At 41.1% G+C, this 13,816-nt stretch overlaps 1 protein-coding gene across 5 annotated transcripts in view; it reads right to left on the bottom strand.

Annotated features, from left to right (window-relative positions):
- Positions 1–3,966: 3,966 nt before the first annotated feature.
- LOC100464472 (T cell receptor gamma constant 2) overlaps positions 3,967–13,816 on the bottom strand; it is a 41,638-nt gene continuing 31,788 nt past the window's right edge. For 3 of the 5 annotated variants that reach the window (XM_034665897.1, XM_034665907.1, XM_034665916.1), the window contains exons 6-7: positions 6,197–6,244; positions 3,967–4,565 (exon numbers count right to left, since the gene is read on the bottom strand). In XM_034665897.1, the coding sequence (XP_034521788.1) occupies positions 4,423–4,565; positions 6,197–6,244 (191 nt within the window). In that variant the 3' untranslated portion in view covers positions 3,967–4,422. Of the gene's footprint in view, positions 4,566–6,196; positions 7,591–13,816 lie in introns of all 5 variants that reach the window. The other 2 variants (XR_004627028.1, XR_004627029.1) reach the window with 2 other exon arrangements.

Genomic DNA, 13,816 nt, shown 5'->3' with positions numbered 1-13,816 from the left:
TCATTATTTGCATATAACACCCAGTGCACCATGCAATATGTGCCCTCCTTAATACCCATTACCCAGTTACCCAATCCCCCACCCCCCTTCTTTCTGCAACCCTCAGTTTGTTTCCCAGAGTCCAGAGTCTCTCATGGTTTGTCTCCCTCTCTGATTTCTTCCTATTCAGTTTTTGTTCCCTTCCCCTATGGTCCTCCACACTATTCCTTATGTTCCACACATGAATGAAACCATATGATAATTGTCTTTCTCTGCTTGACTTATTTCAGTTAGCATAATCCCCTTCAGGTCCATCCATGTTGATACAAATGGTAGGTATTCCTCCTTTCTGATGGCTGAGTAATATCCCATTGTATATATGAACCACATCTTCTTAATCCATTCGTCTGTTGAAGGACATATCAGCTCCTTCCACAGTTTGGCTATTGTGGATATTGCCTCTATGAACATTGGGTTCATGTGCCCCTTCTTTTAACTACATCTGTATCTTTGGGATAGATACCTAGTAGTGCAATTCCTGGGTTGTGGGGTAGCTCTATTTTTCATGTCTTGAGGAACCTCCATACTGTTTTCCAGAGTGGCTACACTAGTTTGCATTCCCAACAACCGTGTAAGAGGGCTCCCCTTTCTCTGCAGCCTCACCAACATCTCTCCTTCCCTGACTTGTTAATTTTTGCCATTCTAACTGATGTAAGGTGGTATCTCATTGTGGTTTTCATTTGAATTTCCCTGATGGCTAATGATGTTGAGCATTTTTTCATGTGTCTGTTAGCCATTTGTATGTCTTCTGTGGAGAAGTGTCTGTTCATGTCTTCTGCCCATTTCTTGACTGGATTATTTGTTTTTCGAGTGCTGAGTTTGATAAGTTATTTATAGATCTTGGATACCAGCCCTTCATCTGAAAAAATGTCATTTGCAAATATCTTCTCCAATTCCGTGGGTTGCCTCTTAGTTTTGTCGACTGTTTCCTTTGCTGTGCAAAAGCTTTTTATCTTGATGAAGTCTCAAAAGTTCATTTTTGCTTTTGTTTCCCTTGCCTTTAGAGACATGTCTTGAAAGAATTTAATGTCAAAGAGGTTGCTGTCTATGTTCTCCTCTAGGATTTGGATGGATTCCTGTCTCACATTGAGGTCTTTCATCCATTTTGAGTTGATCTTTGTGTATGGTGTAAGAGAATGGTCCAGTTTCATTCTTCTGCATGTGATTGTCCAGTTTTCCCAGCAACATTTATTGAAGAGACTGCCTTTTTTCCATTGGATATTTTTCCTGATTTGTCAAAGATTAGTTGACCATAGAGTTGAGGGTCCATTTCTGGGGTCTCTACTCTGTTGCATTGACCTCTGTGTCCGTTTTTGTGCCAATACCATGCTGTCTTGATGACCAGAGTTTGTAATATATCTTGAAGTCAGGCATTGTGATGCTCCAACTTTGGTTTTCTTTTTCAACATTCCCCTGGCGATTCGGGGTCTTTTCTGGTTCCATACAAATTTTGGGATTGTTTATTCCAGCTCTGTGAAAAATGTCAATGGTATTTTGACAGGGATTGCATTGAATGGGTAGATTGCTCTGGCAGCATAGACATTTTCACAATGTTTATTCTTCTAATCCATGAACATGCAATACTTTTTCCATTTCTTTGTGTCTTCCTCCATTTCTTTCATAAGTGTTCTGTTGTTTCTAGAGTATAGATCCCTTACGTCTTTGATTAGCTTTATTCATAGGTATCTTATGGTTTTTGGTGCTATTGTAAATGGAATAGATTCCTTAATTTCTCTTTCTTCAGTTACATTGTTAGTGTATAGAGATGCAACTGATTTCTGTGCATTGATTTTGTATCCTTCCATGGTGCTTAATTGCTGTATGAGTTCTAGTAACTTGGGGGTGGAGTCTTTCTGGTTTTCCACATAAAGTATCATATCATCTGTGAAGAGAGAGAATTTGACTTCTTCTTTGCCAATTTGAATGCCTTTTATTTCTTTTTATTGTCTGATTGCTGAGGCTAGGACTTCTAGTGCTATGTTGAACAACAGTGGTGAGGGTGGGCATCCCTGTTGTGTCCCTGACTCTATAGTCACTTGTCCCTGTAGAGGCACTGAAATGACTCACTCTATGACATTCAACTACCCAGTTGCACTCAGGGCCTCCATATGTCTGTGTTCTTTGTGGAAAGAAGCACCTGCTATTGTGCCGTCTACCGTCTACCTGTGCTAGTAGCTTCATGGGCACGGATCTCATGTCACCTGCCTACACTGACACAATGAGACCGAAAGTCCGAGCCTCAGTAAATCACCTGCCGTGGAAAAGTGCAGATCCAGGTGGATCACCTAGTGCTACAGGTCTGCGTGCTGTTTCCTTCAGAACAGTGTCATCAGAGTGGCCTGAGGGTGCAGCGTCTCCACAGTCCTGGTCATACGACCCCAACTCACATAGCAGCTCCTGGAATGAATTTGGTATAAAATAGGGGGACCCCCACCCACAGCCTGAGAGTATGCTTGACAGCAGGAGCGTGCGTGTGCAGATGGATATGTTCTTCCATTAGCTCTGGCCTTTTGGAAGTGAGCTAGTTGGCTGTGGATTTAGTGTCCTTATTTCAATATACAACACCCAAGCTACAGCTTGAACAACCCCAACCAGAAGGGGCCGGTTTGACTCCAAGCATTTTCCACAAATCGAAACATTTGACAGAGCAGATGCTCAAAAAAAGCCTGGGAAAGTAGTACACGATCACCACACCAGCGCCCTCCTGCCCCCCACACCGTCTCCTGCTCCACCACCCTCCCCCTCTCTGCACCTCCCTGTCCAGGACAGCCCAGGTTGGGTTGCTAAAGAGTTGGAAGCCACAGGAGACACTGCCCAGGAGCCCCGGAAGTGACATCAGCCCACACAGCTGTCGGACATTGGTAGTTTCCCCTCTGTGCCTCCGTGCTTTCCACATGCAGAAGCATTTCCACATTAAGTAGAGGCCTAGGCATTTGTCCTAAACAGGTCCGATATATTCCTGAGACTCAAGGCGTAGATTGAAATTAAATTTCCTCTTCCTTTATCTGCTGGGTCTTAGGTTGTTTCCACATGGGAAACTCTACTTGGTTTCCAAAAGCACCTGTTTCACAGAAACTGAAGCTGATTGTAAATAAACAAAAATCCTTTCCAATTTGAAATGAGACATTGTTTGAATTCTAATATATAAAAGTCATTACTCTAAATGCATTCATAGTGAAAATAGGAAAACATACAATCACTAATTTTTTCACCAACTTATCACATACTGAACATTTTGTTTTACAGCCATGTTTGTAGAAATATACAAACAAATGTAAATGAGTGTCCTATATGTTAGTGTGTATGCTTGGACATGTGTGTTTCTATTATTTCTAACTTAGAGCTGCCAACAGTAGGTGCTAATGCTGTTGAGGATTTGTAGGTACCAGCAAAATTATCCCATCCATGCAACTCCAGGACATGGGGCACACTGTAACTCCATCTGACAAGTGAGAAAATTAAGGCACAGAGAGTTCAAGATTTAAACCCAGACACTTGGGATTCAGAGTCCAAGAACTTAACCCCTCCACAACCCTAACTTCCCAGTGTTAGTTAGCTCTCCTGTGGTTCTTGTGAAATCAGGAAACACGGCACCTATGACACACATGACACACTGGAATAGGTCTGAGCACACCCAACAGTCATGCGACTTGTTACACTGTCGCCACCAGAGTGTCTTAAACCAAATGAGCCTGAATCTGCTGATCTTTGAAGGAGAAATAACCTGGGCATCTTCACTGGCTGTGGCTCCCCTGGGGCTGGTGCCCCAAAGAAGGCATCATAAGGCCGATCTCAGGAAAAGAGGTAGAAATGCGGAATTGACCATTATTACAATCACTGCTGAATTGGAAGGCTTAGGTGTCATGCTGTCCCTTACCTTGGACTCTCAGTTAGATTGCACCAAATGAAAGAACACAGAGACCAAAGTAGAATTTTCATTCCTTTTATTGTGCCTATTTTGAAAAACACTACAAACTGCAGGTAGCAAGGATGGCAGATTTCAGGCATGGAAAATAAAAGGCTTCCAGGCAGTCATCTGGTGAAAGAGCCCCAGGGGACACGACTAGAAGCTGCATGCTGGCTGTGCACAGAGGCATGGGCACCAGTTGGCTGAGGAGCTGGTGGACATTAAAGAGAGAGCAGTGCTGAAGCCCCTGTGGATGGGTCCCCTGGTCCCACCCCCGAGTCATTTGTTCTTGCTGCAGAGTGAAAATTTCTGTTTGCCCAGTGGTGTGTAAACTCATTCTTCAGTAATGACACAATAGAGAAGACACATGTGAACTGCAATAACCCAATCTCAGAAAGAAGTCCCTCTAGATCCTCAACAGAAAATTTTAGCGACAATAGCCATGGAAAAAAGTGGACCCTTTGTGCCACCATGTGTTAGGAACTCTTCCCGTTGCCACAGAGCGCTGGTCTCCCGAGCAGACAGATGGCAATGATGGCGGAGTAGACCAGGGTCTTCACAAGGAGAAGGAGGTAAGTGTAGTAGGCAGACGTGTTCGTGAGCTGTAGCTGCAGGGTGTCTGAAAGAAGCATTTTATTAATTTCACATGTTGTTTTGAAAGGCTAAGACTTCTTAATGGGAGAGAGGTGATAGTATACATTTCTGATGACTAAGGTTGAAGTGACACTCTCACACCAGCAAAACCGGATAGTAAACACCAACACCACCACCACCACCACCGAGACAACTCAGAACCCAGTTTGCAGGTAAGTCAGTCAAACACCTGTGAAATTCACCTAGAATTTTCCGAAGTATTAAAAGTAATGTTGTGTTTATAATGAGTGAATCCAATGGGAAAAAAGCATTGGTGATAAATAGCCTTTAGCATTTCTTCATCCCCACTATGCCTCTAAGTAAGAATAAGGGGCAATATCCATTAAGTACAAAATAAATGTCATTTATTTTGAGATCTTTGTGTGCAAAGCTTAAATCTTATTTAATTTTCAATAACCTATGAAATTATTATTTTCATTCCCATTTTACAAATAAACTGAGGACAGAGAGAGAAGCCATTTGCCTGATTTCACGCAACTAGAAGTACTAGAATCCAGATTTCAATCCCAGCAACACGGCATTTAAGGACACTTTCTCAGCTGCTCTGAGATGTAATTCTGCATCTCCATGTACAAAAAATACCCAAGACATCAAAATGATTAAATAACAATATAAAGTTGGGTGATGATGATCTTGAAGATGAGATGATGGTGATGATGGTGATTGGAGTCCATACGTCCTTTGATATTGAACATGGAGCGTGGATCAGCAGGGCTAGAACCTATGATCCTTGTCATTTCCTTTCTACATATGCGGGAAGAAGAGCCAGGAGCTAGTACTTATCATCCAGCCCCTAAGTGAGATACCACATATGTCACGTTATATGTTAGATGTTATTGTTAGGTGTTATTTGTGTCATTTTTGGTGGGTTCAGAAAATGTAAATACTTTACCCATATCCATGCAACTGATAATTAAAAGAGTAGAGTTTAAGTCCAGTCCGAAGCAACAGAAGCCTTGCACTCACACCCCCTCCCCACGTGTGCACCTGTCTCAGGGTCTTGGCTTTGGGAGTTAGAGGAAGAATAAAAACTGAGTAAGTGTGTGAACTCTCGATTCAGATGGTCTGGGTTGAAGGTGTAGACCTCACTGTGTGGTGGAGACTTAAATAATTTGAGCTCATTGCCTTCATGTGTAAAACGGGAATAAAATCCTTCACAGTGAGTATTAAGAGACTTAAACAAAATGCACTCGCAGTGCAGCACAACGCCTTCTGTACAAGGAGCTCTCGGTGTCAGTTCATGTTATCAAATATGAGCAAAAACAGAGACTTAAAAAAATTTACAAGGAACTTGATATCATGTTTCCTCAGTCAGTGGAAACAAAGGTCACAGAAATGAATGAAGTTCATTGTTGGAAGAATTCAGAGCACATCACTGCAGCCCGAATTTATAGTCCTCTCCCACCCAAACCAGCACTCACTGTGTGAAGATGACTCCTGAGAAATGATGGATTGACCCCAAATATCACTCAGTCTGTTTTGCAAGATCCAGCCATTCTGAGCTTTCCCTTGTGGCTACAAAAGCTCAAAGGTTAAGTTGACCAGATGGAAAAAATGCTATAGCATAACATAAAGGTAAACATAGCAAAGACTTACCATTTTCATCATTCAGAGAAGCATCTGTGGAGTTAATAGCAGTGAGCTCTAAAAGAAATGAGAGCAAGTATTATTCAATTGTTCATAACCATACTTTTACATGTGTCTGTGTTGTGGATAGATGGATGGATGGATAGATAGATGATAGATAGATGATAGATGATAGAATTTGTAAACAAAGAGGAGAGAGCCGTTACTAAAATGCCCCACGATTCCAGAAACGATTGTTCTGAGTCTGTGAAATTCAGCAGATCAATTCATATAATACATTTCTGTACAGGAAGTTGCTGAAGTTCATGAAAGATGTACTTTTTTTCTTTTTTGTCACAACTGGAGGGTAAGTGCTGAACACCATCTTGTTTTGCTTCTGTGATCATAGCTCCTAGCACAGAGCCTCCTGCAAAATAGGTGATCTATAAATACTTGTTGAAAGGAAAAATAACCAGAAACATTGGCTGATCGACAGTCCTCAGCACCCACTGCTGACATGAAGGGTTGCTACCAAAATAAATTTGTCCATCCCTAGAATCCACAGCAGAATCGTACATGTTCGAAGGAGTTTGGTTTAGGTAAATTTCCCCTCTAAGCAAAAGAAAGCAGTCCTTTGTTTCAAATCACGCATGCCCCAGTATCCTCAACTCCTGCACATGTTTCTCTGGAGTGGTGGGTGGTGTTTGAAGTCATGACAATAATACTAATGAAGGCCAAAATCTATTGAGTGGTTATTACTGTGCCAGGCACTATGTGAAAGTTCACAGGCATTGTCTCATCTGATCTCTCTGTTACACTGATACAGGCTGTATTTGGAGGACTCCATATACACGGAATGAAGTAAGATTTACGATTCCAAGTACCTTGCCAAGAATCGTACCAGTGATTGTCAGAGCCTGCACTCAGAGCATGGTTGTGGGCGTTTAAATGAATTGGAGCAGGTGGAAAGCACCTTGTAAAACAACCCATAGAAATCAAACATAACTCCACCATTGTGGCCTCTCAGACATCATCTCTTCCAGATATCTTCATTAGTCTTAGCAAATGACCTTTTTATTACAGAAGCTCAGCATTTGAGCAGGGATAGAATGACAGGCCAAGGCACACTGATAGCCGTCTAAATACATAAAACCTGGGGTGAGAGCTGTACTTACCTACCGTGTAGAAAGACAAAACAAACAGAACAAAACAAATCACCCAACATACATACAAAGACAAAAATCCTTAAAATGATCATTGACCACTGGATGCGGGAAGAGAGAGTTGCCAGGTTGTTTCGGTTTGTCCTTTTTCTGCTCCGTGTGTCCTTGTCCACACAGACATGGTTCTGGTATGCAATTTTATGCACTCCACACAATCTTATTTTTGTTGTGCTCTTGAAGAAATGGATTTGAGATATAGGCCTTGGGGTAAATCCCAAGAAGAAAAATATTAGTACCATCATGTTAAATGTTAAACTATCCCAAATAGCCGACTTCACAGTGCATTAAATGTCACTTTCTTTTTCACACAGTGACTTCATTCATCATATTGTACACCTGAAACTAACATAACACTGTATTTTACTAACTGGAATTTAAATAAAAACTTCAAAAAAGATAAATAAAAAATATCTTATCATCATGTATCGATTCACTTAAAGCCAGTGAGGCAACAATTTTCAGAATAAAAGTAGAATGCGTGTCCTAGGTGCCCTTTCTCAGTCAAGGTCGGTCAAAAACGTGGACAAGATAAATTTTGTCTCTCTTCGGAATCACTTCATTGTTCTGTCCTTTCCTGTATATACACACATATATACAAGCTTTCATCAAAAAACAAAAACAACCAAAAACTTCCATGACCAGGACTAGAAATCTGCTGTAGAATTGCATTAACAGAAGTGCCCTCATTAGCTTTGTTGCTATGAGAAGACCTTGGGAGAAATTTGTTTCAGAAATAAGTGCCACGTAAAACCTATCATAAGCAAGAACGTCCCTCCTGCCATAATCATCACCATGGAACTTACTACACTTTTCACTTTTCTCTGCACACTAGAAAAATCAGAACCTAACAGGATACTTCAGCCCAGGGATTACATGAAATTTATGCCTTGCTCATTTGCTTTTCCTCTCTGTTAGCTATGGAAATAAAAAATTAGGGCCGTATGTGTAATATTACTTTAGTTAGTTTTAGGAAAGGATTAAATAAATACAATACATATAGAAATAAATTCATCCATGCTAGGTTTTCAACAGAGAGCATTTTCACTGACAAAATATCATTTGCTCTTCATCACAGGTCAGGTGAAAGCAAAGGTAAATGTTTAACTCAATTGTGATCATGGGACAAACTAGGACTGTGAAAAAACAAAAATTCAATTGAGTAAATTTTAAAGATCTAATTGGCTGTATTTATCAACCTGTTCATGAGTCGGGCATCACCCTATCTAGCAAGTAGAGGGGAACTCCAAAGGGTTACAAGAGATTTTTCAAGATAGAGAGGGTGTGAAAAACAAATTATTAACAAAGAATCCATTGTTTTAGGCAAGGTCACCCTCCTAAGGGGAACAGAATGGGTCAGTGAATAGACTTCCTAGTGCTGACCAGGAAATTCCCACCTGGACTGGTTACAGGTTACAGTTCTGGGTGTTCAAACTGCAGCTGGGGAGCTGTGAAGACTTGGTTACTGACTTGTGGTCTTAAGATAAGTGAGTACATTTTGAGCCTGTGGTTTTCCTTTTTTTTTTTTTTTTTTTTAAGATTTTATTTATTTATTTGACAGAGAGAAATCCAGTGAGGGAGGGAACACAAGCAGGGGGAGTGGGAGAGGAAGAAGCAGGCTCCCAGTGGGGCAGGGAGCCCAGTGCAGGGCCTGATCCCAGGACCCTGGGATCATGCCCTGAGCGGAAGACAGACGCTTAACGACTGAGCCACCCAGGCGCCCCTGTGGTTTTCCTTTTTAACAACCCTGCCTTTTGATCAGATTCTCAGCTTAACTGAGCGATGGGATCAAAATTGAGGCATTACCACCACTCTCAGCAACTGCTCTGAAGTTTTCACAGTATTTGTTGTTCCTCTGGGTGATATTCACAGCTCTTGGCCTTTTTACTTAACCCTTGTGACATTCACAGATTACCACTTCAGCTTTCCAGTTTTTGAGTTGGTCATTCCCTTCATTCTTTTGTGATGTTCTAGACTTAGAAAGATCATTTGCTTGAGAGTTACTGGCTTTGAATTTGCATGTCAAAGCTTCTGAGAGAACGTAACACACCAAGCAGGTTGTGATGATGCCTATAAACAAGGTAATTCCCCGTGTTTGCAGTGCTATTTGATGCCATGGTCCCCAAGACTCAAAGCGATTAAAATCACATAAGCAAGAAAGACCCTGCTGAAGGAGTCACTCTTTTAAGCCAAGTGGCTTGGCACCGTGATCTGATGTTACTGGGTTTTAACTTCCCCGATAGTGTTCATCTGGGTATAGCACGTGGTGTTGCCGACAGCACAGATCCAGCCTTGCTCAGCTGAATCATAATCAAGGGCTATCTGACTTTCAAGAACTGCTTTGGCCAGAGTCTAAGGATTTTTGTTGGGCAGCCATTGCTTCAGGAGTGATTCTGCAACGATTTCAAGAATGGAGGAGAAAGTCTTCATCATACCCCATTTACATTTATCCCTAACCAGGGAGGTAGGACAAGGCAAATTAGTGAATCCTGGCGGCTTCTTGGTAGTCCCTATTAACTCTGGATGTAAATTGAGGGGAGTCATCCAATGAGGCGTCTTATTTACCTTGAGAAAATTTAGGGCCAGGGTTAGATTTTTCTTCTAGCCTGAAATAAAATGTTGCTCTGAATTCCAGAAGGTAACCCCCTTGGCAAAGACCTGGGAGATACAGACCATTGCCAGAGTAAAGGAAATGAAAAGAGGGAGAAAGGATTTCATATTTAGTTCAAGTATGACGTCTTGAACCCCTGTTAGGTGAAGGCAGTCTGTTTGGATGTCAGCTACTTCTCTGTCTCTCCATTTGGTTCAGAAACTCTGGTGTCTGGGCAGACCCAGGTGTCAGGTGGAGACTTCTCTAGCTGTGGGATGTGCACCCTAGGCTCAATACTTTCTGGTTTTACAGCAGGAGCACGAGCACGAGGTAAGGTCCCTCTTCTACTGGGATTTGAGGGCTGTCTTCCTCTGATGGTGTGTCTAAAATACCTTGTCACCAGGCTGTAACCTGTGACCGACAGGACCTTTTTTTTTTTTTTTAAGATTTTATTTATTTATTTGACAGAGATAGAGACAGCCAGTGAGAGAGGGAACACAAGCAGGGGGAGTGGGAGAGGAAGAAGCAGGCTCCCAGTGGAAGACCCTGATGTGGGGCTCGATCCCATAACGCCCGGATCACGCCCTGAGCCGAGGGCAGATGCTTAACGACTGAGCCACCCAGGAGCTCCCCCCCCAACAGGATCTTTTTAATTGTGATCTAGGGAAGGTTTCCCTAACCTGGTGATGACAGGCTTGAGCATCAGACATTGGAGACTTACTCTAGCTGGTCAGACTAGCAGGCAATACAAAACACTGAGACATTCCAGGAAGTTTGAGAGGTTTTCTTAAAGGCTCCTGTGATTTGCCCAGTAACGTAGGAGCCTTGGTCACTGCATATCACAGAAGGTGTGGCCCAAGGGGGAAACCTGTTTTTAACAGTGTTTTCGCACAGTGAGAACATCAGTTTCTTGGCAGGGAAAGGCTGTAAACCATCCAGAAAATATACAAACAATGACAAGGGCATATTGACCTCCCATACTAAGCTACAGTGGAATGCAGTCTGCGCAGGTGTTCAACAGGTCCAGAGGAGGAGGCAAGAAGCCTCTGAAGAAAGAACAATTTTTCCAGGATTAGGGACATTGATGGATATCCATTTTGTACTATTATAAAGGTCTCCCCACTGACGTCAATTTATAATTTGAATCATTTTAAATGCCCTATGGTGGGTAGAGAAATGAAAAAACCAAAAACCAAGAGAAATAGGGTTTGTCAGGGAGCTTGGAAGAACAAAGCGGCTGTCCTGGTTTTCCCTTAGCCCTGAGTTTTTCTTTACTACACTACCATATATACCCTCTTTAATTTCTCTGATTCAGAAGCAGACCGGTGCTGTGTTACAAGGACATCAGGATAGCCAAAGTCTGGCAATAAGGTCCATTTTTTTCTAGAACCAGAATAACTTTATCTACATGTGCTACAGTCTTACAAATACAACATAAAGAAAACTTAGCATGAAGTTTTCTTTGACAATGCTTCCCATGTAATTTAACATACAAAATAAGCAAACTAGTTTAATAAATCCTTTGGAATGTTCCAGGTCAAAGAGACTTAAACAGACCAAAATGCTAAAGAAAACAAACAAACAAACAAAACCCTATCAAAACCATTTGTCTTTTGGCAGAGAGAAAACCAGATTCTAAATCTGTACCAGCTTACTTTTCATATGAAAATTCTTTATTCTAATCTTAGTCCCTGTCCTAAGATCCCCTCTGTATAAACCTCTTCAATTTTCTCTTTTACACTCAGATTGTTGTCCTGAGTTTGCCCTCTTTGTTTTTTTTTAAATAAAGGTTTTATTTATTTGAGAGAGAGAGAGAGAGGGCACAAGAGTGGGGGCAGGGAGAGAGGGAGAAGCAAACTCCCTGCTGAGCAGGGAGCCTGATGTGAGACTTGATCCCAGGACCCTGAGATCATGACCTGAGCCAAAGGCAGACATTTATCAGTCACCCAAGTTTACGCTCTTTGGATGACCAGCCGCCCTTTAGGGAAAACCCTTTTTTCCCGTCAAAAAATATATTTCCATTCCTCACAGTTTTTCTTACTAAAAACACACATCTTACTTTCCTTATATTCTGGGTTGTTTTCCATATTATTTCTGCATTTCCCATATTTTTTGAATAATTTTTATTTTGTTATATTAGTCACCATACAGTACATCCCCAGTTTTTGATGCAATGTTCCATGATTCATTATTTGCATATAACACCCAGTGCGCCATGCAATATGTGCCCTCCTTAATACCCATCACCGGCCCATTTCCCATATTATTACTACATTTAATATACTAGAATTCTTAACCCCTAGAAACCTTCACTTTTGAAGAAATCTAGTAAGCAAGCAGTTGTGAACTGTCTTTAACCAGCATTCTTTAGATTGGCAAACTTATGAACACATTTCATAATTTCTAGAAATGTGTGCTTCTTCCTAAAACAATCTTTCAGTAAAGCACAAAATACATTTATGACCAGGTCCACATTTATCCTCAGTTTCTCTGCAATAAGGAACCCAAAAGTAGATAAACCTACGTTTATTCACTAACACTTGAGTATTTTATCTTGCTTGGAAATGATCTAGATGTTTAATGAATATAATTTAATTTAGCAGTTGACCTATCTCAGCAAAGCCTTAAGGTTTAAAGCTCCCCGAAACATTTGGGAGACAATTTAAAACGTTAGCTAAAATTTTGTTATTAACAGATGTATTGTTATAAGAGATGATTTGTTATAAGAGATGTATTTTTTTACATCTCTTCGGTGTACTTGTTCTTAACAGTTTAGCTGAGATTACTGATAAAAACTTAATGAGACATGGGGAGGGATGAGTGAAATGGGTGATGGGAATTAAGGAGGGCTCTTGTCCTAGAGTCCATAGTTTCTCATGGCTCAAACTGAGACTGAGGGCTTCAGAGTGGAGAAGAAGTGGGGGCCTGAGATAGGCTGGTGATGGGTAGTAAGGAGGGCACGTATTGCATGGAGCACTGGGTGTTATACGCAAATACTGAATCATGGACCGTTGCATCAAAAACTAAGGATGTCCTGTATGGTGACTAACATAGCATAATAAAAAATTATTATAAAAAAAAAAGGAGGGTTCTTGTCCTGCTGCGTACAAGTGATGTATGGAAGTGTTGAATCAATATACTGTGCACATGAAATTAATGTAATACAGTGTGTTAATTAACTGGAATTAAAATAAAAAAATTTTAAAAACCTTATGAAGCATCAAAGTCCATCTTTCTCCCAAGCTATCTCCTGTAACATTTTGTAACAGAGATCACATCTATTTACTTGACTTTTAGTAAACCCAGACACCTGAAATTACTAATTTTAGTGCTGACAAAGCAATAAATATATGCCCATTTTACTAAACCCACAACCAATATTTGATCAGATCATGTGAGGATGAAACACATGTGGGTCAGTTTCAAATTTTCCGAGAGTTTTAGAATGCCCAGTCCATATAAGTGTTTATGTTCAGACCAAGGAAATAGAACTCTTTACAAATTAATTTCGGCAAAACCATCTAGAGAGAAAAATATCACACATTGGCAATGTATACTTATGGACACACAGACTGGTGCAAAGACTCTAGAGCCACTAATATTTATGGAGAAAATGTTAAGATTTGCATTTGTTGGGGCGCCTGGGTGGCACAGCGGTTAAGCATCTGCCTTCGGCTCAGGGCGTGATCCCGGCGTTATGGGATCGAGCCCCACATCAGGCTCCTCTGCTGGAAGCCTGCTTCTTCCTCTCCCACTCCCCCTGCTTGTGTTCCCTCTCTCGCTGGCTGTCTCTATCTCTGTCAAATAAATAAATAAAATCTTTAAAAAAAAAAAAAGATT

This window comes from Ailuropoda melanoleuca, chromosome 1 (genome assembly GCF_002007445.2).
Source record: "Ailuropoda melanoleuca isolate Jingjing chromosome 1, ASM200744v2, whole genome shotgun sequence".
Taxonomy (NCBI): domain Eukaryota; kingdom Metazoa; phylum Chordata; class Mammalia; order Carnivora; family Ursidae; genus Ailuropoda; species Ailuropoda melanoleuca.
The sequence above is the reverse complement of the archived record's forward strand: the minus strand, read 5'-3'. Positions and strand labels throughout refer to the sequence as shown.